The sequence below is a fragment of the Phallusia mammillata genome, chromosome 4 (genome assembly GCF_965637545.1).
Source record: "Phallusia mammillata chromosome 4, kaPhaMamm4.hap1.1, whole genome shotgun sequence".
Classification (NCBI taxonomy): Eukaryota; Metazoa; Chordata; class Ascidiacea; order Phlebobranchia; family Ascidiidae; genus Phallusia; species Phallusia mammillata.
Window position 1 is genome coordinate 16,695,238 of NC_137255.1, and position 23,298 is coordinate 16,718,535.

At 38.9% G+C, this 23,298-nt stretch overlaps 2 protein-coding genes and 1 pseudogene across 4 annotated transcripts; 1 reads left to right on the forward strand and 2 right to left on the reverse strand.

Moving 5' to 3' along the window:
* The first annotated feature begins 89 nt into the window (after nucleotides 1-89).
* On the forward strand, nucleotides 90-17,809 carry LOC145222297 (terminal uridylyltransferase 7-like). Of its 2 annotated transcripts, none has more exons than XM_080088396.1 (36): nucleotides 90-361; nucleotides 580-695; nucleotides 787-1,068; nucleotides 1,146-1,212; nucleotides 1,377-1,441; nucleotides 1,526-1,582; nucleotides 1,645-1,716; nucleotides 1,855-1,974; nucleotides 2,133-2,234; nucleotides 2,310-2,419; nucleotides 2,845-2,973; nucleotides 3,454-3,622; nucleotides 4,062-4,205; nucleotides 4,715-4,881; nucleotides 5,303-5,440; nucleotides 5,668-5,827; nucleotides 6,150-6,373; nucleotides 6,461-6,583; nucleotides 6,779-6,965; nucleotides 7,079-7,125; nucleotides 7,440-7,483; nucleotides 7,562-7,755; nucleotides 8,116-8,306; nucleotides 9,064-9,225; nucleotides 9,719-9,922; nucleotides 10,167-10,241; nucleotides 10,646-10,792; nucleotides 10,933-11,100; nucleotides 11,752-11,893; nucleotides 11,974-12,054; nucleotides 12,338-12,476; nucleotides 12,629-12,674; nucleotides 12,766-12,806; nucleotides 12,883-13,047; nucleotides 13,521-13,750; nucleotides 16,843-17,809. In XM_080088396.1, the coding sequence occupies exons 1-36, from the start codon at nucleotides 216-218 to the stop codon at nucleotides 17,130-17,132; spliced, it is 4,944 nt and encodes a 1,647-aa protein (XP_079944522.1). In that variant the 5' UTR covers nucleotides 90-215; the 3' UTR covers nucleotides 17,133-17,809. The 2 variants fall into 2 exon arrangements, with proteins under 2 accessions (XP_079944522.1, XP_079944523.1); XM_080088397.1 differs by having other exon boundaries at nucleotides 120-361; nucleotides 12,338-12,458.
* LOC145222300 (uncharacterized) lies at nucleotides 14,090-16,368 on the reverse strand (annotated as a pseudogene). The gene is made up of 3 exons (XR_013859309.1): nucleotides 15,036-16,368; nucleotides 14,628-14,969; nucleotides 14,090-14,482 (listed from the first exon to the last, which is right to left on the reverse strand). The product of XR_013859309.1 is annotated as an uncharacterized LOC145222300 (transcript).
* Nucleotides 17,810-17,989: 180 nt separating the features above from the next.
* Nucleotides 17,990-22,431, reverse strand: LOC145222299 (uncharacterized). The gene is made up of 7 exons (XM_080088399.1): nucleotides 20,547-22,431; nucleotides 20,224-20,354; nucleotides 19,870-19,986; nucleotides 19,480-19,565; nucleotides 18,976-19,411; nucleotides 18,740-18,870; nucleotides 17,990-18,621 (listed from the first exon to the last, which is right to left on the reverse strand). The coding sequence occupies exons 1-7, from the start codon at nucleotides 21,926-21,928 to the stop codon at nucleotides 18,481-18,483; spliced, it is 2,424 nt and encodes an 807-aa protein (XP_079944525.1). The 5' UTR covers nucleotides 21,929-22,431; the 3' UTR covers nucleotides 17,990-18,480.
* Nucleotides 22,432-23,298: the final 867 nt, after the last annotated feature.

Genomic DNA, 23,298 nt, shown 5'->3' on the forward strand with positions numbered 1-23,298 from the left:
GTCAGCGCTTGCCTTGGTTAAAAGTTGTTTAACCAATTCTCTCCCATAAGTATTTTTATTTTGAGTTCAACTTGTATTTCTCAGAATGTATAGCAAGCGACCTCCTTGTTGATCGTAAGACAGATGCACGATGCAAAATATTTTTATTTGTTAGTTGGGTTCTCAATTCAATATGGTAATTAAATGACAACAATTTAAACAAATTAAAATAAAAGATGTCTGGTCGCAGCAATGTGATTGTGGGCCCAACAGCATCTCAAGAGACAAAGACCAAAGATGCAAACCCACAAGCAAAAAATTCTGGAAACTCACATCATGACAAAAAGCCGTTTAACAACAAAAAAGCTAAATCTAAGACAAGGTGATTTTCAGGTTATGTGTCCTCTAAAACAGCATGTTCTTTGGTAAAGCAAGTTTGATTGGTACTTTTGGTGTTTTATAAGTACTGCAAATAAAACATTTCAAATACAGAATATGTTAATACAGTCAGTGACTAGAACACTGGTACTCAATGCTTTTGCTGTCAAAAACACTTCAAAGGGATTTTTAATGTTTTTAGTCACTATTTTGCTGTTTCAGGCCCGGGAGTGTTTCAACTGATCGACATCAAACACCCAATGGTGTAGTAGCTCTACAAAAAGAAAAAGGTTTTCTTCCTACAGACCCAATTGGATCTCAGCCAAGAACTTTAAAAAGTGAGATGTTTGCAAAGTGTAAATCATGCCTATACAGCAAAACCTTATGTACATTTGTAACAGTAATGTAAATTAAAGCTGTATTGTTTAGGTGGGAAAGTTTCACAGCCCCGGTTTCCAAAATTTTCAAACACCAGAAATGAAGGAAAAGCGCTGACTCCAGACAGACCAGTATTCAATGGAAGAAACTTTCATCATCCATCCTCAAAGTCTGGAAACCAGCAGTCACCAAGGCAGACTGGCACATTAATTGACTCCCTGTTCAAGCCCAAACCCACTGAAGACAAGCCTTCTCAGTCTGCTGATGTGTTTAAACAACTTTTTCCCAATGGAAAACCAAATGGCATCAAGCAGAACTTACGACAAAAATCAGGTAATCAGTGTTTTTAATATTACTGACAGTATTGCTACTATACTCAATATGTGAGTCTGGCCTCTTATTTTCCTTAGATCATGCCATATCGCCTCCAGTTGATGTACCAGTTCGGATAAGCCATTCAGCAGAAGCAATTACAAGGTAATTAAAAAAGTTACATAAAGATAAAAATTATTTAATGCTGAAAAGTTTTAGGATATATGGAGTTGTACGATTAACCTAAATTTTCAAATTGGGTATTTAAACCATGAAGATATTTTTAAGTAAATATCAGTAAATTTAACTCTATCCTCCTAAACTTGTAGCAACTGGACACCAAGTCAACCAACATCTGATGCTAAGGACAGTGTTAAAGATAAAGACCCAAAAAGTATGTTGCAATTTGTGTTGCATTTAAAAATGAAGTCAGTTGTTAACTCCAAACTGCAATAATACATGGCCCTTGTACTTCCAGAGAGCTCTGCTTCTTTGGGTGGAATATCACAGTCACCTGTCACTAATGGGGATGAAGGTAGCAATATTGTATCAGTTAGGTAAACTATAATTCACATATTTGTTTGTCTTCTATTTTAGTTGGTCAGAATGGGAAAAGAAAGCGTAACAAAAGACCAAAAAAGAAAAAGCCGAAAGATGAAGTCAACAATGGTACAAGTGTGCAAAATCAAAGTTGTGTTGCAAAATAAACTGACTTCATGTTTAGATTATGATTCTGTCAGCATATGGTATCTGTAATCAATGTGTAAATCTATGTTAAATGCTAATTCAAAGGTTTATTGTTTCAAGTTCGAAGCAGTGTGAACAAAAACAGCACTGAACAAAAACAACCAATTGAAGAAAAGAAGGTTGACATTCTGGGCCTAGTAAATAAAACAAAGGATTTAAAAATTAAGGATTCCATGCCAGGTAATTCAGCTATATTTTCACTTTCATATACTTTCCAAATAAGTTAGTGGACAATTGTTGGGGTTATTGAGTTTTGCTAATCTTTTGGGCAGTATATGTTGATGTGATTATGTAACTCTACATTGAATATGCATTAAAATGTCATTGTACAACTGCAGAGGCAGCAAATGAGGCTAAACCTCCCCAATCTACATCAGAAACACATCATAGTGTTAAGGAGGCCAGCACCAGCCAAATAAAAACCAACCAAACCCAGCAAGGTAATAAACCATTTCTTTACATTATTTGTAACACGACCACATGTAAAAAAGTGACCAATCATCAATATTTTGTAGTTGTTGTGAACAACCAACTACCACCAGCTCCGAATGGGAACCTAGAGCAACTTGGTCTTCAGCAGGCAGCTACTAGACTCACTCGGGATTACATTGTTTCCTTGGAAAAGGTTAATTTGCATATAAATCTGCAGTTCAAAGCAGTTGTTCACAACTTTTTGCTCAAATATTTTCTTTAGGATATCACTTTAAATTTATCTTTGCTACAGAAACATACACCTGTTTATATAGTTGATATATACACACAAAAAAAGAAAGAAATGGTGATGGTTTTAGTCCAACTGTAGATCATTTCATGATGTCTTGCTTTTGTTTATAGCAAATCTAAAAGGTGTTTAGTTTGTGGCTATATGGTATAAGGTCAATTTGAAATTAGACATTAATAATTAATAAATGCATGTCTTGCAGTGCAATGCATTTTTAGGTAACCTTTACAAATGTGATGCTTTTTTTTGTATTTCACTGAACTGTATGCATTGTTGAAAGATCACCCCTTCTCCTGCCTGCAACAATGGGTTTGTTTTGCTTTTGGCAGAAGTCGTCACAATTTCCTGAAGCTAAGTTTGTGTGCAAACTGTGTAATTACCATCTTGATAGTGTTATTCTTGCTCACCGCCACATAAAAGAAAAACGACACCGAAAATTGTGGAAAGAGAAGAAACAGGTTAGTGCTTTTCTGTTGTTATGTCAACATGAAAACTGTTGGGTTGTCATTGATGTAATGTTGTTGTTCCTGTTATGACAACAGTAATACTACTGATATAATATGACATTTCATGAATTTGTGTTGATCAACATTTCTGCTTTATTGCTTTGTTTAATTGGACAAATTAATCTTTGTTTCGGTTCAGCATCAGTTCATTGATATTTATATGTACCTCTGTCGAGGTATAGTCATCAATGGTAGAGTTTTTTGGCTTATGGTATAATGACATGTAGTCTTCTGGTTATTACTTAACACTTCTAAATGAATATCTTCAGCATTTAAATGGGTAGTGTGCTTTGTAATGTCCTAAATTTATTTAAAGTTATTTATGATGTCTAAGTATTGTAACTCATGCTTGAAACCTTTAGGTCAAAGGGCATGTTTTTTTAGAAAACTACTCTGATTTGCATAAACTTTATTTTACCATCATATTTGTAGGATGAAATGTTAAAGGAGATTTCCCTCCCCCCACCACAAGCCTTAAATGTATTGCAAAATCTGCTTGTTGAGAAAGTTTTAAAGGGAGCTGTGCTAAGTGCTGATGATGTGAAGTTGCGAAAATCTGTTGTGCAAAAACTGGATGACCTGATAAGCAAGCAGATGACAGGTGAGATAACTTAACTCTGCCACAGGGGTGGGGAACATACAACCTGTTTAACTTCTAAATGTGGCTCCAGATTACAGTTTGACATCCAACCATATTATAACACCATTTTTTGAAAAAGATGGTACACATTTAAGCAATAATTTTTTTTGACATGACACATGGTGTCTGCTTAAAGTGGAAAGTTTTTGCCAATTGCTGTTAGGTAATTTTTTGCAATCCATTTTTAGAGGTTTGTCCATAAGTTTATGAAGTTCGTATGGCTCGTCAAACGATTTTCCCACTGTTATATTATAGAATCTTTGTAAATATAAAACATTTGTGGTTTACTTTCACTACAAAAAACAGAACTACATTATAAGAATGCACATTTTTATGAATGTCTTATTTTTTATTCTTTCACAGAAAATGTCTTTAATGTGTGTCTCTTTTGTAACAATAGGATCAATGGTTGTCATGTATGGTTCATCCATAAGTGGATTTGGGTTTAAATCAAGTGACATCAATGTTGATCTTCAGTATCCTTCCTCCATGAAGGCCCCTAATGCCCTCCTAAGAGTTCTTGACATCCTGGAGCGTTCCAAAGGTACACAGCTTTTCTGCTCAAATGTTTTTCTTTATTTTTGTGTAAATGACTAGCTTTTGTGATGATCTGTATTCAAAGGCTATCCAGAAAATTTATGCACACAATTTGCAAATGAACAAAATCGAATTTATATGATAGCACTGCTTTGGTGCAGGGGTTTTCAACATTTTGTGGTTAGCAACCCCACCAATACATATGTAGATGGTAAACTTGCATAACTCAAGTCAATAAGAAAAACAACATTATGTTAGCTGCAGACAGTGTACCTCTTTCAACCTGTCTCATCAATGCCTCTGGTGATAAGGCTTTGACTGCTAAGCCTAGTGAAGCAAAAAAAGATCAAGTCTATCTCCTAAATATATTGACACCTAAATACTCCAGTGCTAACCTGATTCGCCTATTCTTGTGTATTGAATGTATAGTTTCAATGACAGAACAACATACCACATAAAGGCATGTAGATACTGTGGTTTCGCTTGGCTTCAGGTCGTATTTGTTTTGCGACGCAGGTCAGTACAAAGACGTCAACGCCGACTTTCGCGCCAAGATTCCTCGCATCGAATTCACAGATGTCGCAACTTCTCTGTCTATTCGACTAAGCACCAACAACGAGTTCGCTATCACCACCACTAGGCTGCTCATGTTCTACGCCGCTCTTGATCCCCGCGTACTGCAAGTAAGGAAAATTTGTATGTAAAATTAAATACCGTTGGTATCCCAGGCAGTGTTATCATGTTGCTGTTTTCTCGTTCACATAAGCTGGTGTTTTTTGGGCAGGTTCCTCCAAGACCTATTCTGAACCATTTAATATGCAGTATGGCATTCTATATGGCCCCATTTCGAGTTTAATTGTTACTTTTGACGAGACCTTTTTCGGTTTATAAAAAAATTGACCTGTAGAGGTTATAATGAAACAGGCGTAAGGTAACTTTCCGTTTGTTTATTATAAATGCAGAAAATAGGTTTAAAAGCATTTTAGGCAGATTATTTAATCAGACACCACTTCCACTTGAAATTTGAATACAATATAACACCTATTATTTTCTTTAAAGCTCTCCTTGATATACCAAATCGACTGACGTACATTTTTCTCGCAGCTTTCCATGGTGTTTCGGACGTGGGCCCAACTGTGCAAGTTGGATCGACAGCACGAAGGGTCGCTACCTCCATACGCATTCGTTCTTATGACAATCTTCTTCATGCAGAAGCAAAACTTTTTACCAGTGTTACACGAGGTTTGTACCGAACTGTACAGCAGTTGTATTTTTTGTTTCAATGAAATCGGATAACAGTACAGGGCTAATTACTGGAATTAAATAAGCTGTTTTTATTGCAACAATCCGTAAGGTTAATACATGAAAATGGAAATTAGTTGTGTATTTACTTTGGTGTGGTTGGTACGTGTATTGACCTATGGCCAGGTAATTTTGGTTTCACTGTATAATCTTTTCCCGATTTTCAGATCATTTCTCCACACGATATGGACACAATCTTGTCCATGTCCATGAATTGTGCGCAGCTTGTAAGCAAGGGCGACACCTTGTGGTACATTCCTTCTCCTGCGCCAACTTGTAACTCTGCTGATCGCGTGAATTCACAAGGAACAGAAGAGAGTGGGAATGGTATGTACTACGTATTACCTTTTTATTGGCTTGCATGTGATTTTTCTTCAAACAATGCTATTAGCCTGTTCCAATGTTTGCAGCAGATGATATTGCAATATTTCAGAGATTTGAACTTCTTATAAGGCATGCCTTAAACTTTAAACAGGGCAGATAAACTTATGTAATTATGTGGTAGTACGTCTCTGTTATGTACTGATTCTTAGCATATCTATGACCGACTTTTAGACCTTCATGAAAGTTATGTTCCTTACACTTAACACAAGAGCAGCTAAATTTACAATTTTGTGCCTGATTTCACATCTAAAAAATTTTCGTGAAGAGTCAGAAAGCGAACCGGATGCCACAGCCACCGATGGAACCGATGCGGCCGACTCCGCCGACAGCCGGTCCGAGCAAACCGACGTCGTGTCAGAGAAACGTCAAGAGACTCCTCTAAAGCCGGTTTCGCTAATGGCGGAGTGCGGTGGGCGGGACGAGGGTGTGGCACTTCTCTGGTTAAAGATGCTCAAATTCTTTGCTCTTGAATACAACATTGAAAATTTGGTACGTTCTGTATTTTATATACTTGTAGTTAATGGTGTTTTAAATGTGGTTGTGTTACATTAAATTTACTTTTGCCTTTGTCTTCAGATAATTTCAGTGCGTCATTCAAGTGACGTCAAACGTGAGGACAGAAACTGGGGTAAGAAGCGAGTTGCTGTACTCGATCCGTACTCGACTAAACGCAATCTCTGTCGATCAATGAACTCGCAGGTAAAAATTTCCAACAATTTTTTGTCAAATTAAAACTAAGGTTACAAATTTTATGCTAACGACTAAACATCTTTTTTTTCTGCAAAAACTGAACTTTCACATAAATTACTCTGTTTTGGGGTTAAACATAATTTTAACGCTTATAATGTCATGAGCGCCAGTTTGCTTCTTTACAACATTTTTTTTAAATCACAGAATGTCTTTTCGTACATGATGACTCGGCTCAAAGCAGCAGTTCTCTACTTTCATGGTTCACCGCGCAAGCAAGTCAAGCGCGACATTATCGCACCCGCTACTATGACGAAGCAATCTGTAGAAAAGTGCGTAAAAGATCTGATCACAGAAATGATAGACGGTGTCGAAAGTCAGATGAACAATACTGGTTTGTACCTTACTTCATTACCACAATTTTCAAAACAATGAGCTTGTTGCGTCAAAAATCGTATTTAAAAAACAGTTGTATGGATGTTTGAAACTATGTGTTTTTTTGTGTAGATGTCCTCACCGAAGCGACAGTATCACCCGACTCTCCCACCCAGCAGGTGTAACTTTTGTTGAATTATTACCTTTTTTGATTTTTGTCCCACCATCCACATTATACGCGTACTTAGCAAAATCACTAAAATTGCGTATTCGATAAAGACATGGTGGTCTGAATTCCAAATTTGATAAAACAGTTGGTTGTAAGATACGCATTTTCTGTTATAACATCATCATTACCCTAAAGCAATAAAGTGAAAGAGTGAAAACCTGAATTTATAACAGTAGTTCGCGTACTAAAAAAACATGGTGATTATCTGTACATTTCTTTTGCGTTTGAACTATCTGTTTGATCCAATTATTTTCTACATTTTAGAAAAACCTGGATGCTCAAGAGGTTGAAGACGGAAGTGCAATAATGTAAGTTTCCTAAAAAACACATATAAGTTAGCTTTTTTTGTGTCGATTTCAATTTTTAAAAATCAAACTCAATTCCAGATACGAGTACAAGTTCACACGTGACGTCATCACGGAGGGGAATAACCCGGTGGTGGTTTGTGGATTGTGCAAGAAGGAAGGTCACGTGAGAGAGAAGTGCCCAGATGAAGTGCAAACCCACAAACTCCATGCACTCCCGAATTTGACCCCTGAACTGCGAGATATGCTTGATCGAGTTTCGCAGTCTGTCATGGGTGGGTGATATTGCAAAAGTGTCGTAAAAACTATTTTTCTGCTAAAGTACTGTAATGGGTTGTTGAGGCCCTTTTTTGGCCAATCACACAAACTACCTACATTTTGGTCCTATAACTTTTAAACGCACTGTTAAAACGAAGCGATTTCTCAAAAAGTTGTATATTTTGAACTCTGTTATTTGTGCTACATTTCATGGCATTGGAAGTATTTTGATTTTTAGTGTACACGGCATAAGTTCCAAATCAAACAGTCCATGCTGACACTTATTCCCGCCGCTTCTGTTATTCTTTTTCACAAAACACCACATATCAAAAAAGTTACCCTAAATGTTATCCTATATACATATTTGTTGTGTTAAGGTCTGTACATGCCTAGTCGTGAAGAACTCAACCAGCGTCAACACATTTGCTCAAACTTAACACGTTACCTGCAATACAACTACAACTCCCATTCCACAATGCAACTGTTCGGCTCGTCCAAGAACGGTTTCGGATTTAAAGGCAGCGATCTTGATATATGCCTCACCCTCGACAATAACGACAACGGAGAGGTAAATGTTTTGTACAACACCTCAATTGTACGTGTAATACTCTTTGACTTAGCTGGTATGTTTGCGAGAGTTGAGTTTTTCAGGAATTTGAACCGTTTTGGCAATTGTTGTGCCTTTAGGTCAGTGGTTCTCAATCCTGTACGGATCGCGTACCACCTGACATTTTTTTCTATCGCTGCGTACCACCCAAACCTAAACCCTGTTTGAATGGATAGACCAAGAAATAAGCCCACTTTCTCAACCCCTGGCTAGCATATTTAGCAATTTTAAAAGAATGTCCAAAACACGAGTTTCAACCAAACCAGGGCTGATCAGTTAGGTCAGTTCAGTTGCTATTTTAGATCGGACTTAAATTAGGAATCACAGAAAGCTACTCGCGTACCACCTGAAAGTCTCCGGCATCCAACTAGTGGTACGCGTACAACAGTTTGAGAACCACTGCTTTAGGTGATGTCAATATATTTAACCCACAATATATTTAGCTGGTAGTCTTGTTACTTTAAAATCTCGCATGCGGTTTGAAAAACGTTAAGATTCGACTACCCGGTATCGTTAAATTCAGGATTTTACATTACAAGGGATGGTTGGTGCTCGACAGAACGTACAGCGCTATCAAATTCGTATAGTGATGCATGCGTGACGTTAAAGTGCAGCGTTCAAACAGTTTTTACTCCCAATCGTTATTAGCTACTACATAAAATCTTTAGCAGACTGTGTACCTATGATAATTGTTTTTTTAACAATCTTTGCAATCCAGGGTCTCGATTTCGTATCGATCATCGAAGACGTTGCACGTTGTCTGCGAAGGTGCGGAGATTTGCGTGGCATCCTCCCCATCACCACAGCTAAAGTTCCCATTGTGAAATTCGAACATCGCTCTACGGGTTTGGAGGGAGACATCAGTCTGTACAATCTGCTAGTGAGCCTTTATTTTTTTTACACCAGGAGTCGGGCCTTATTTCTACCAGCCGGCCACCGACCGTACTCGGTCAAAACTGAACAAAAATCTAAAAGAAATAAAGCTTAAGTTAAATGTTAAAGTTGATTTTCGAATAGAGTTCCCACAACAAAATGTAGTATTAATTAAAAAATCACGTTTAATATTGCCATAATTTATCACATGTGATATCATAAACGACCATTGTTCGGTAGAGGAAACTCTTGTATATTACACATAACTTAACAGTTAAACCGTCGCACCGTCGCACCGTCTTTACTTAAAATATGATTTTAGTTTCCTGGTGACCCCTCGGATTCGCTTTGCAGACACAAGTTTTGAACTCATGCTTTGCGGCTTGTAAGCAACGCGGCCTTTGCGTATCATTCCTTAAAGTTTGGTGGCTCGCGGCGAAAAAAATGGTGGCTCATGATTGACCAATGCTCACTATAACGAATTTGGGACATTGTATTAGGCGCAGCGCAACACTCTGATGCTTTCTTGTTATGCGAACGTCGACGAACGCTGTCGTATTCTCGGTTACGTCATGAAGGCATTCGTCAAGCGATGTCACATCGGTGATGCGTCACGTGGCTCTCTGTCGTCATACGCGTACACACTGATGGTGATCTTCTTTCTCCAACAGCGATCTCCTGCTGTATTGCCTGTTCTGCAACAAGTAAGTTATGATTGGAAAATTATGGGATCTTGCTGCACTTTTTATGATTTGTTAAAGCACTAAAATTGCTGTTTAGCGAAACAAAAATCAAAACATATATACTAAGTCAGTATATTTAAGGCCATTTTTAATAACACTGAACGAAATATGCTACAGACGTTCAATCTCTGTGCAAAAAGTTGCAATTATTGCCAGTTGTATTTGTATTTTCAATGTTTGTAAACTTAACGTTGATATAACACAGCTGGATACAGACGGTACGAAGGAAGTTGTGGTGGATGGTTGGAACTCGTGGTTTTTCGACGACCTTAACGATTTGGTGAGTCTCTATTGCAGATCTATAAGTAAGCAATGACATTGTCTGGAGCGCGGTACAAATTGGGTCATGGATTTTAATTGTTTTTCAATCTTTTTGTATCCCAGCGCACTAACCATGGAATTGAAAAACACCCCGCACTAAAATTACATTCACAGAATGTTGCTTGATAATTTACTCTTGTATGGTGGTACGTTGAAATGTGGTGTTGTATATAAAATGGCGGAATATACGTAACACCTGTTTTTTATTTATTGAGATCTTGGTTAAAGGCAGAAAAAATCTTGTTTTGCCCCAGCGATCGAAAAAACGACGTACATTTTACCCTGTTTTAAACGTTGTGCGTGTCCAAATTTTTTGTTTTTAAACTCTATTGTTTTTTTCATGATATCATTTTTGTGGAACAGGAGAGGGTTTGGCCAGAAATGGGCAAAAACACGGAGACAGTCGGTGAATTGTGGCTCGGAATGATTCGATTTTACACTGAAGACTTTGACTTCAGGAAACACGTTGTCAGTATTCGACAGAAGAAGTTACTAACAACCTTTGAAAAGGTAACAGTTATTAATAAGTTCTAACGATGAATAACATAACATTTGTTATTGACAAAATTCCAGGCAATTACATCGTATCGATTGTCATTTTTAATACAAAAACGAGAAAAAATCTAACAGTACCTAATCTCTGACTACAGGAGTGGACTTCAAAGTTTATTTCAATCGAGGATCCGTTTGATCTCAATCACAACTTGGGAGCTGGCGTATCACGAAAGATGACAAACTTCATCATGAGAGTTTTCATGAAAGCGCGACAACACTTCGGGAATCTCCCTAAAGCTCATATTCCTCACCTGAGAGAAGTGGTGAGTTGCTCCGGCTACTAACAATACACGCATGGTTGCAGAGTCGATATGTGTAAGGCCCTACTGCGACTCTTGTTAGTACTCGATTCTTTTTTAAAGCCGCCGCCTGTTTTCGGTTGTCAATTCTGCTTGCGAGATGAAAAATGGACAGCAGCTTTCCAATGCACATCAGTTAAAACATTAGCCGGAATACGTTTTGTTACGCCGTTTTGTTACAAAGACGTCTTTAAACCCGTTTATGGTCCGCCTTAAGGGTTTACGACGAGTCCGACTGTAAATTCGACTATTTCTTAAACCTAAGGCTCAAATTCTGATTCTGCAACCCAAGTGCAGAATCCGATAGATTTGCAACTTTGTTTATGCAGGTACACACTTCAGAAAATTACTCTCAAACCCAATTTACTCTCAATGCTTATGAACTTAAATTAGACTCATTCAGTAACTTTAAAGGGCCCGGTCAAGCAACTTTTATGCATAAGACGTAATTATGCTCTGGCACTATGCTTTGCATTTTTCATAATTTGTGCTTCATCAGTTCCTCATTCAGATAATCTCAAGTTGTTTAGTCGCATTACAACATATTGCTTTTTTCATTTTTTTGGCAACTCAACCTCTTGTTGAATGCTAATAATCACCATGTTGTTTCGCCAGAGCTACTTCTTTGATGCGAAGACACTAATGGACGGGGAAGAAGCACCGAACGACAGATGTTGTCGAATCTGTGGAAAGATCGGACATTTTGTGAGAACCTGCCCCAAGAGCCGACGAAGAAAGAGGGACGGAGACGCTGATGGTATTGGTTGTTGTCATTTCGATGGGGGTGTATAACAATTTGTTGTGTATTTATTTATTTAACATGAGTTTTCTTCACAGAGGATGGCATGAGTGAAGTTAAATGTTTCTATTGCGGTGAAATGGGTCACATCAAAAAAGATTGCCAAGCACTAAAGGAAGGTTGGTTAGTTTTTTTTCGCAGGAAACCTTTACCGTTTTGGGATGGACTAATTTGATTTTATTAGTTTTGGGTTAAAGTCTTTAGAAAATAATTCTACAAGGTAAAAACGGGGAAATTTGAAGGTCAAAAACAGTTTTTGAACCATTAGAAATTATTAAAATGTGTTACGCCACAATACCTAGAATCCTGACTAAGCAAAACGATTTGGAAAACTTTTTTCTGCTAAAAGTCTTAGTTTAGGCTTAGATTGTAATTGTTGATTTTTTTTGCATTACGTTACAGACAATCAAAAAGTTCCGACTCGGCGTCAGATAAGCGGCGAATCCCCAAATAAAATGGGTGGACGTCCCATCCCAGCGAACCGCAATTCTCCAATGAACCACGGACCACCTACACCAGCAAGGTTGATAGCACCAGCAAGGTTGGCAATAACAGCAGTTATGTTTGGTTTTTTTCTTCTTGGTGGAACTACATGCATTTTTTGATATTCTCGTAGTTACAGTAAATATGTTTGTAAGCAATTATTTGCTGCACTAAAAGAACTTGTTATTATTTTTATTTTTTGAATTTCAGGTACGAGACGGGAAGAAGTCCTTCTTATAATCACCTTGCAAACCAGGTACGGAATGTATGCTTTATGCACAAAATACATGCTTTATGTTAAATTCATAAAAATAAAGTAGTATTAAGACATTTCATTTTATACACAGAGTCCTGCAGAGCGATACGGAAAAACCAACAAACGGCTACCGTAAGTTTATACTTTCTAACATTACAGCAAAACTTTCAAAGTATGTCTAAGTATGTTGTTATATCTCTTTCTACAGACTTGATGCGTCACCTTCAACCAACAGCCGCGATCAAGCGAACAAAAATACTCCCCGAGCCCGTAAAAATTCGAGTGGTGCGGCGACACCCAGTGGACAACCATCTCCAAGTGCGGGATATCGGCATGATCAGATTAACGATAATGGCAAACACGTGCCTTCCAGGTTGGTTAAAATGTCGACAATAGAAATACGAAAAGTTCGAGTGCTGTTATTTCATTACACTGTTAAAAGCGTATCTCCATGTATTTTTCTGCTACTGAATTATCAGGTTTGTTATAATTTTTTTTGTATCACATTGCGGTTTTAAAGATTATACGTGATAATTGGAACATATAATGGCTGTTTTTTTGCCAATGCTAAATTCTTAACTTACATGCTTCGTCCACCAGGCTGCAAGTTTAGTGTATTGTTTCGTTTAACAAGCGTAAAGTTATACAAATTACTAGGGATGGTCCGAGCCAAGCCTAGATAGCATCGCGTTGCACCGAACATAAATGTGAGATGCTCGGTGTTTGACCAAACAGAAAATTTGCAGATTTGGTACATTCCTACAAAATACTTCTTTTTCGTTGAATAACTTAACTTTGACATTTTCTAACCTTCAAGTCACCACAACTTTATGTCATCTTTCTTAGAGCTAAATCTGGGGGCAAATGGAAACCGTTTCCCAACCAGCAACAGCTGCATGTTACAATGCCCTCTCCAAACCGGTTGTCTCATTCACCAAGCAACGAGGCCCAAGCTGGCGCCTCTCATCAACGGTCTATAGCCCAAGTTAGCTCTCCACAAAGCATGCCAACTCTCAGTCAAATCGAATCGCAGATGTTTGGCAATTCGCCCCGCGAAAAGGACCGAAAAAATGCAGGTTCGTGGTCGGTTTTTCCTTGTTCAAAATTATCGCTTGCTTTGTTGTTTCTGTTTGTGGCTGTTGCTTGGAAAACGCTAAACTTTATGACACAGCGTCGTGTGAATTCTGATTTCGAAGCATTTGAAATGTAATTGCTGATAAATACATTTTTGTGTTGACTATTCAATCTCATTCTGAAATGACTTTGTGAGTTTTAGGAAGTTTTATTGAATCATTTTTTTGGAAGTCCCGGCACAACATTAGGTTTGTACTTGATTATCTCAGACTGTTCAAACATTTTATTTTCATGAATGGCTTCTCTCAAACTGTCGGGTTTGACAACGTTTACCCATAAAACTCATTCTCATAGTTTATTTATTCATAATCAGAAGAAAACCTGTTTTGTACAATTTTTGGCATAACACTCACTCGAAAAACAAGTAGCAGATTTCGCTGTTCGTCACGTAATTGATCGCAGTTCACTGACGAAGATCAAACAATACAACGTGATGTTTCGCGCCTCGTTAAACACATTGCGTGTCTGAAATCATTTTTAAGAGCTTGTTTCGGTTTGGAGTCGGTCACTTTTCACAGAAATTCAAACTCCGGCCGCCATTTTATTTCCATCATTTTTGGCTGCGGTCTAGACATCGACACCTCGTTATCCTCACTCAGCTTTAGTATGCCCTTTGGGCCTTTGCCGTCAATCGTTGTGAGATGTATCACGTCGTCGGCAAATTCTTGCTTGAACTTTAATAAAAACGAAGTGTAATTTTCGGATTACGGTTATTACTAGACCAAGAGTAATGATTTTTTATGTATAAGCCGACGTTTAAAATAAACTGATGTGTTTTTAAGCAGTTGGGCGATGCTGGAAGGTGTCAGTATAGGTTACCTGTACGACGTATGCCGGTCTTGCCATCACTATTTCGTCATAATATACGTCAATGACGTGACTTGGGTCAATTTTACCCGATCGCATTAGGGCCTGGTCGAGTCGTTTTTGTGACAATCTGTATTTCGAAGCCCGCACCACCAGAAGTGTGTTCATATGCTCCTGAAAAATTAAATGCAAAAGCGCGTGGTCAAACAAATTTAACAAAGTCGGTGGTACAGACATTTTTTACCTTATAAAGCTTGATTAGCTGTGATTCTGTAACATTGTTGAAGGCGTAACCAGGGAAAGCGCCTAATGTGGGAGCTCGGTTGCTGCGCAAAATGTCCATTTGTCGCGCTTCTGTTAACAGAAATGAACAATATTTTGCCACCCCATAGTATAAGTATAGGTCATTTCAATACATACCTGTACTCACGAAATCCTCTCCCCTTGCCCGCTCGACCTGAGGCGGAGATTTCCCGCGTCCTGAATTCAGTGAGAAAACAGCCACTGACACCTTTTTACCGCTTGTCGTGGGACATTCCCGCGGCGTGGCATCTTCGCCTCTTATCACACTCACTTCTTTTACCCCCTCATCTGCTACGTCATCATCACCCGGAGTGACGTCATATATGTTTTCGGTGGTCGTGTCTGAGTTGTAGTCTGTGTCGTTGGCGGAAGCTGTGGCCTCCGCTATGGGGCTAAGTGCCAGTCGAGAAGCTGATTCCGGTGAGAGTTTCTCGCAGTTCTGTTGTTTCTTGGCTCCTGTATGACTTGTGCTGTTGCACGACGGAAGGGGTACGGTGCAATAGCTGTTAAAAACCGAAGGACCGGATTTTTCCTCATCCAACCTTAGCACGCTTTCCGCTTTTTTTGATTCCCTAATTTCCGCGCTATCCACCCACTTTCTCTCCGCATATTCGTCATCCGTCGTCATTTCACATTTAATGGCGACCTCGTCTTCAGTGTCGGTCGCCACGCTGTTCATTCGACTGGATCTCCTCTTGATGTTATTGTCGCTGGTTCGGGCACTGTCTAGCGAAGACACAGACACCGTGGATTCATCGCCACTATGATCGTCTGCAAAGTTTTCCGTGAGTTTTTCCGCCACCAAATTGTTACCATTCGAAGAAAAGTTTGGGGAACCGTTTTCTTCTGTTGCATAGCCGTTGTGAAGATTAGAAGTTATCAGTGGAACATTTCGTTCAACTGCGTTCTTCGTTTCGTGTTCAGAAAGAGTATTGGGAAATTGACTTCTGGGATTGTCCCCGCCAAAAATGTACTGTTTTCTTTCTGGATGTTTTCTTCTCTCGTTACGACTGCAGCGCTCAGGATATGTCCATGTTAAGACGACCCGGATCAGGTCGCTATCTGCGCGGACGCTGCACGCGAATTCGGCAGCACTGGTGTCGAAACTGTTTACGTATTCCAGCAGGTTGGGTGGAATGTTCCCTTTGCAACAGCAACGGGTCGTTGTCGGTGAAGCGCTCATGCTGTATCTTTACAAGCACTGACTGTCCAATTCAATATAGTTCAAGCACTGCGTTCTTCACTGCAGATATACAATCCATTCGTCACGCCAAACAATAAAAAACTGTGCGAATAGCTGCAAGATTTGTATAATCTACGCTGTTCTGTGCAACCGCTGCTCAAATCCACAGATAAAATCTGGATGAAGTGAAAATACAGTCTACCAGTTACACAAGCTATTCACGACAAAGGGTTTACTCAAACACGAAAATTGCAACCACGGCCAGCGTTGTGCGCAGTTCCAAATTAACCAGGAAAAACGCCACAAGCATCAACATCTGTTGGTACCTCGGACTGTCACAGCTGACATTTGACACAAACCAGGCTGTCTGGCACCGCTCTGTATATTTTTTGTTATAGCACATAGTAGTGTTTACGGTTTAGTTTGTGAGTAGGCAATGAATTTGAATGATTGTTAATTACCAAAAGGTATACCCTGGTGGGATTAAGTACAACGCTCTTGTCAAACCTATACTAATTTTGTTTGAATTACCAAATGCCCTTGTAGAATGGTCATAGCCATTATGAAGATGCCGCAAAAACGACTTAAAGGTTAAAAATTTCAGAATTAAAAAAAGGTTGTTGTGCTTTACAAGCTTGGTAATAATTGATCTTGGCATAAACTATTGTTTAGTAGTTTGGAAAGTTTTTTGAAAGCAGGGAATCTGCGATTCTGTTGTTAATCTCGTATTTTCGAATTCAGAGCACGCAGGCAGCGAACCGCCATCACCCCGTGGCCAGTTCTTTGCTTCCCCGGGACCAGTGGCCGTTGTTCCCGCCGCACCGATGCTCGGACTTGGGGTGAGAATTCCTACACCGGGTCAACATGCGAATGCACAACAGAACTTCTTCTCGCCACCCAACCAAGGACCACATTTTCCGCCGTACGGAAATCCCGAATTGTCCCCACAAACACCTCCATTTCCATTCTACAGCTGCAGTCCAGGTTCATCACCCTGGAACGGGCAGTTCTTCCACCGTGGCGGCAGTTAAAGTGGATTTAGGGCGTATTATAGATTTGCTTGTTAGCTCACAATTTACAAAGGCGATTGCTTAGGCTACATCTCTACGTCTCGGTTGATGGCACAAAAGGTGCATTGTCTCGTGCGATCTGTTGATACTCCACACTGATATTTTGCCTTTTTATTTCAATTCGATTGTCGGCTATGGCGCCCTCATTTTTTAACGTAGTCATTTTAATTTTTTACAATTCGTTACATTTTAGTTTTTTAAAACAAAACTCCCCGCACACCACGTGAACCGATTGTTTTGCTCTGCGGAAGCAACGTCACTGTTCGCCTGACACTGCTCTCCAGTTTTAGGCGGGATTTTAGTTTTTAATTAGTTGCTCGGTTTTGTGATAAGCGATGCTGATTGGCTACAGCGTAAGCACGTGAATCGAGGTGATTGGTCAAGAGCTTGGCATTACCGTAATGCAAATTAGTTCTTCTCTTAACCGACACAATCACCAACTGCATTACCTGACCGTGCAATGTGTGTGATGAACTAAATAAATACTGGTGTAGTGGATTTAACTGCACTCAAGCAGTATCAAACCGCCCGCTGTATCGTCTATCTTTTGTGCTTTATTTTACACAAGCCGTTGTTGTGGCAACGACCACGTGACGCTGTCCGACAGTTTTAGTTTGGCAATAAATGGTTTTACGGTGTATTTGGTATTTTTTGTATAATTCACCTGAAGTCTATTCTTAACTGTTAAGCAAAGGGACATCGCCAGTTCCAATTTCCACAAGAATTACTAACTGTCGAAGTTTGTAAACCTGATCTATGTGTCATGAGAACTATACGGTGGCGGCGGCACTGTGTCTGTATAACATGCAGACATCAAATTCGCTTTTACTGATATAATTTGCGGCGCATAAACAAGCAGGCACAGGCATTACACACAAAAAAATGCGAGAAGCCAAACCCGCTTGGCCAGGATAGATACGTGGTGATCACGTATGTTGGGCGTGCATAGACAGCGAACACAAACGTGGCGAGCATAATTTCCTTCATACAGCGTAATATAATATTCAAAGTACAAGTTGTTCAGTCTACCACCTTAGTTTTAGTTTATCCTTAAACCAACTGTTCCCAAGATTGTTAAACCATACTTGCGACAAAAAAACATTGTCCCGGCATTGGGAATATCTTAGGACCATGTGAACATGAATAAACTTTATGTAGTTTTGGACGGCTTTCATACATGCTATTGTGTAATATGCTATAACGCAACTAACGAACACATGTGATGATGGAATAAAGGAAAGATAATAGTTAAGCATAAAATCTAGTAACACTTTTGCTGCAACACTTTGCGGTTATGTCGCCCGCTTGCTCACTGCAAGTCATTCAAGTTGATGGTAGTCCCCGAAAAATGCGTGTTCGAAGCCAGATTGTGTGCGGATTCACCCATTGATGTTAATACGCTGCTGTCATCAAAGAAGCTGGTACCGCCTTGGTTGTTGACGGACGAAACCTTAGATAAAAAACAGACATTGGCCTTAAACTTCATGTTACCCAGTAAAATTCAAGTTCAAAATATGTGCTGTATTTTGAAACACTTGTGTTTTAAATTTCTGGTAACTTGAACCCACAGTGCTCTTGAATCCATCGCTGACAATGTTGATGGAGTCGGGAATATCGGAAATTCCACCTAAACCGTTCGAATCTACCACGTACTGACGCAGAACGTCCTGGGTTTCAACTTCATCCGCGGTTTCCGGGCCTAGGTTGTGCAAACATTAAATTAAATGTGCAGTCAAATCTTGACAGTTACATGACGTGTTGAAAAGATTATTCTACAAAAACATTCAATTACAACATTCGTTACCTGAGCTGTTGGGTACAGGATCACCGCAGATACTAATTTCACCCTCCAAGCGTAGAAACGGTTGGGAATTAGATGGTGCAAGAGCAACCATTTCATCAATAAATGGGGCAAGAGGAACATTAGCTACCTGGTCTTGAGACAAGTACTGAGAAGTGTCAATATTTTCACTATCATCTGAAAGCAGTGAAGCTGACCAACTGCTGTCTAAACCTTGCATAGAAGAATCTGGTTCGATGATGCAGATTGTAGAGGCTTGGCTGGTGTCAGTATCACAATTTGGCAATCCTGGTATTGGTGTGTCAGATGTGATGATCACCTCGTTGGCAACAGGTCCAGAATCTGCAAATTGCTCTTGGTTTCTGGCAAGTGATTCTTCTGCATCGCTCAGCAACGAATCAATGACTTCTTGGCCAAGTTTTTCATTCGAAACAGAACTCTGAAAGATTTTGTTGTAATTAGGCAACATTAAAGTGCTTGTTTAAAAACAAAATACTGAAGCCTAACCTCGATCATGTTCTTTTCATCAGGACTGGCAGATTGTGAGATCAGTACCCTGTCATTAAGCTTTTCACCAGGAGCCCGGGATGGAGCTGTTAAACATTTAAATTGGTAAATATCACTATATTGTCATCACCGACTCCCAAAACTTAACAGTATTGTTTTAACATTTGAAAAAAGGTTGCATTTGTTTAAAAAGGAAAACTAAGGAAATTTTTATTTTCTTGGGCACAGCAAACGTTCATTCAATAGCATGGATATGCTGAACTATACATTTTCAAAATTAAATTTCAAGTCCAACATAATGTATGTGTACAGTCACAACACTTGGTGGTCGGTTTACATGGCAACCAAGGAAACCGTTGCTCTCCCAAGTACATGTTTCAGTAATTTTACCCATTAGCTTTATGGATGAGGGATCATGCTGGCATTTCAGTTTGTGTCTGCTCAGCCCATGCTTGGATAGAAAGTTGTAACCACATACTTCACAGGTGAACAACTGCATGTCTTTGCCTGAAACAGAACACCTGATTTCAGGGAGTGGTCAAATTACTGACTTGGCATGGTCATGCATCACATAACTCAGCCAGCTCGGTATGTTTTACAAATGCATCTCAACAACATGTCTGCATTTAAGAGGTGGGCAACTTTGCCACACAAAAACAAATTCCTGTTGGTCTTTAAACCTCACAGTTTATTTTACCATTAAATTACGTAAACACACATTTTTGTCAAAGTGATTAGGCTTACTTGTGATTGATGGACCCAACAGTTTAAGTGCTTCTGCTTCATTTAAATTTACTGAATGCATTTTTAGGTGAGAAGTAAGGTGGTCCAAACGATGGAATTGTTTTTCACAGTCGCCATAGCTACAGTTGTACCTAAACCATATAAGTGATAAATTTCTTCCTCTTCAAGGAGTATACACAGTAATATAGAAAGAACAATAATTTCAATGTTGGTAAAACAATCACACAGCAAAATAGTTTAACTAGCTTCAAGTTTTGGACATTTCAAAGTGTAAGCATTACTTTTTCTAATGTATTATCCATCATCCAATAAAGTTTGATTACCTTTTTTCTTTGTGTGTTTGTTGGTGTCGATTTAATCTTGACAAATTAGTAAAAGTCCATTCACATTGGTCACACTGAAATGGTCTCTCGCCAGTATGTTTATAAAGATGCATTTTTAGTTCACAGCGCTTGGAAAACTTCTTTTCACACAGTGGACAGTGGTGTTCTACTTTGTGGGGGTCATGTGATCGTTTATGAATCACCAATGCAGACATGGTGTGGAACTTTTGTTTGCATATTGAGCAGAGTAACGATGGTTTCTCATTATGCTTTTTTCGCAGGTGCAGCTCAAGTTTTCTTTTGCCAGGGGCTATAAGGCCACAGTACTGACAAATTAGCTCAGGTTGCAATTCATTGTGTGATTTCATATGGACAGTAAGATTGTAATTATTGGAAAATACTTTGTCACATCCTGGGTATGTGCAGGCAAATGGTTTCTGTTTGTAATGCGATTCAAGGTGACGTCGCAACTTGTAAGGAGTCTGAAACGACCAACGACAGTTGGCATATTTACATTTATATAGCTTTTCTTTTTCATGGACAGTTGTTTTGTGCTTATTTAGCTGGGTTAAAGTGGAAAAACCTTTGGTACAGTTTTCCTCAGTGCATTTATACGCATACTTCGCACCTTCAGTATGAGTCCCTTTGTCTGCAGTCATCTTAACATGCTGACCAATACCAGGCAATTCAGATTCATTTCCACTTCCAACTTTGCTGGGAAGACTAGCATCTACTTTAACAGAGTTTGCAGTAGAGTTTTGGCTGCTTGAAGCAGATGCTGGAGCAAGTGTGTAAATACTATTTTCACCATCATTCTCAATATTTTCAATTCTCATTGTAACAAAAGTTGGATGTGATGTTGGTTGGTCAACAACCTCAGGCTCAGCTTCAGACTGCATAAACAAACTAGAGGGTGGAATGTAAATGCAGTTCTGCTGGTATGCCATGTCAATGCCATTTTGTGATGCCTGTGACATACTTGCATCCTGATCCAAGCTGACAAACTCTGTGACATCTTCATTCAGGGTTGATGCAGGAATAAGGATATTTACCAATTTACTGGAACAATCATCTGTATTTATGTCTTGAAAAGAGTCCTGACCCAACATGCATGAGTCCATGGGTAGGGAAACCCACAGACTACTGCTGTCATTTTGATTGATATCCAACTCGATACCATTATGACCGGATGTCACCTTATTGTCAGGTGCGAGTAAGATATTGGTTGCATTGGTATCATCTGAACTGGAAGAATTTTTCAGGGCCTGTAGAACACTTTCAGGTACTATAACAACATTTACATCATCTTTGCTTGACTCTTCACTTATGTCTTGAGCTTTGGCTGTTAATTGTGGTATGATGCCACCTTCATTTGTTGCCATTCACAGACAGTTAACAGAAATTCAGTAGTATATTTAGCTAAAAAAACAAATTCACAGGTGTCACAAATAAAAGTGAGTTTTTCAAAATGTTTGACCAAAATTTTTAGCACATATAAACAATACTTATTTGTTTTAAAATATACACAGGCATAGTTTATGACATAAGTAGAGAACAATTGTTGTCACAAAGGCATATTACTTCAAAATGTATACAACATCGAAGAAAAAAACACAATTATGCACTTCATATATGTCATAGACAATCAAACAAAAAAATGTCACCAATCTCACCAAACTCGTTTAGCAGTAGCTTTTTAACTAACGATATCTACAATTTTGTTATCGAGCACTTTTTCAATGTCCTGTAAACTATGATTTCTTTTAAGTAAAAACATCGACTATAAGTGTAAGGCATGTATTTTTCTTACAGCTTAAACAATCACGTAAAGTAAGAGTAGCATTGTGATGATGAAATTCTCATGAGTGTTTGTTAGTTATTTGATCACCCAGAGCATCCACGGCATCCACAATGCACACATTCCACAACTTTCCCTGCTTCCAGTTTAGACTTGGGTACTCGACAAATGCAGTTTGTTCCAAAGTTTGTGTCACGTGCCTGTATACATCGCAGGCAACACAGGTTTTCATATCCTTGCTTCTTCCATTTAGCTATTAAATTTTTGTCAGCGATGTTTTCTTTTAGACAGTAGTCATATAGCTCACGGCTGATAGCTTTGCGACGAAAGAACAGATCATATATATAGCGCGACTTCTGGTGATGCAACTTAAAAATAGGCCAAAGAGATTCGACTTTTCTCATTCCATCGTGTGATTCCGTTTCAGTTTCACGCATTTTCTGGTCCAACTCATCGAGTGTTGGTTCGATCAACTCCCACCCATCCGGTGGTGGCTTACGACTTCTTCGCACACGGGGCATGACTAAAACACGTCTCGAAAAAAGATAAACGCACTAGCTTGCACAAACTCGACACAACAGTTCAGTGAGTTAACTCAATACTGACAGCCAGCAGTTCTTGTCTCGTCTCATTGCCTGCTCTTTATTTGAATCCAATGATAGAAAGGTTTCTCCGTTTTAATTTTGTACATTTTTGCTTGTTTGTGTATAGTTAAATTTCTTACATTTACCAAACAGTATTTTATTTAAATCATTAATAAATTAATAAAATATAAACTACAAAATAAAATAAACTACCTCGTATATCGCTGTATCCAACAAGATGTACCTGGAACTGATTAAGGTTTTCGAAACTACACAGTTTGGGTTTTTGCAATGGGGCATTTTGTTTAAACACCTCGGCATAAAATTTATCCAAGTCTGATTTCGATTGGTTGATGTGAGGGCCAACGGT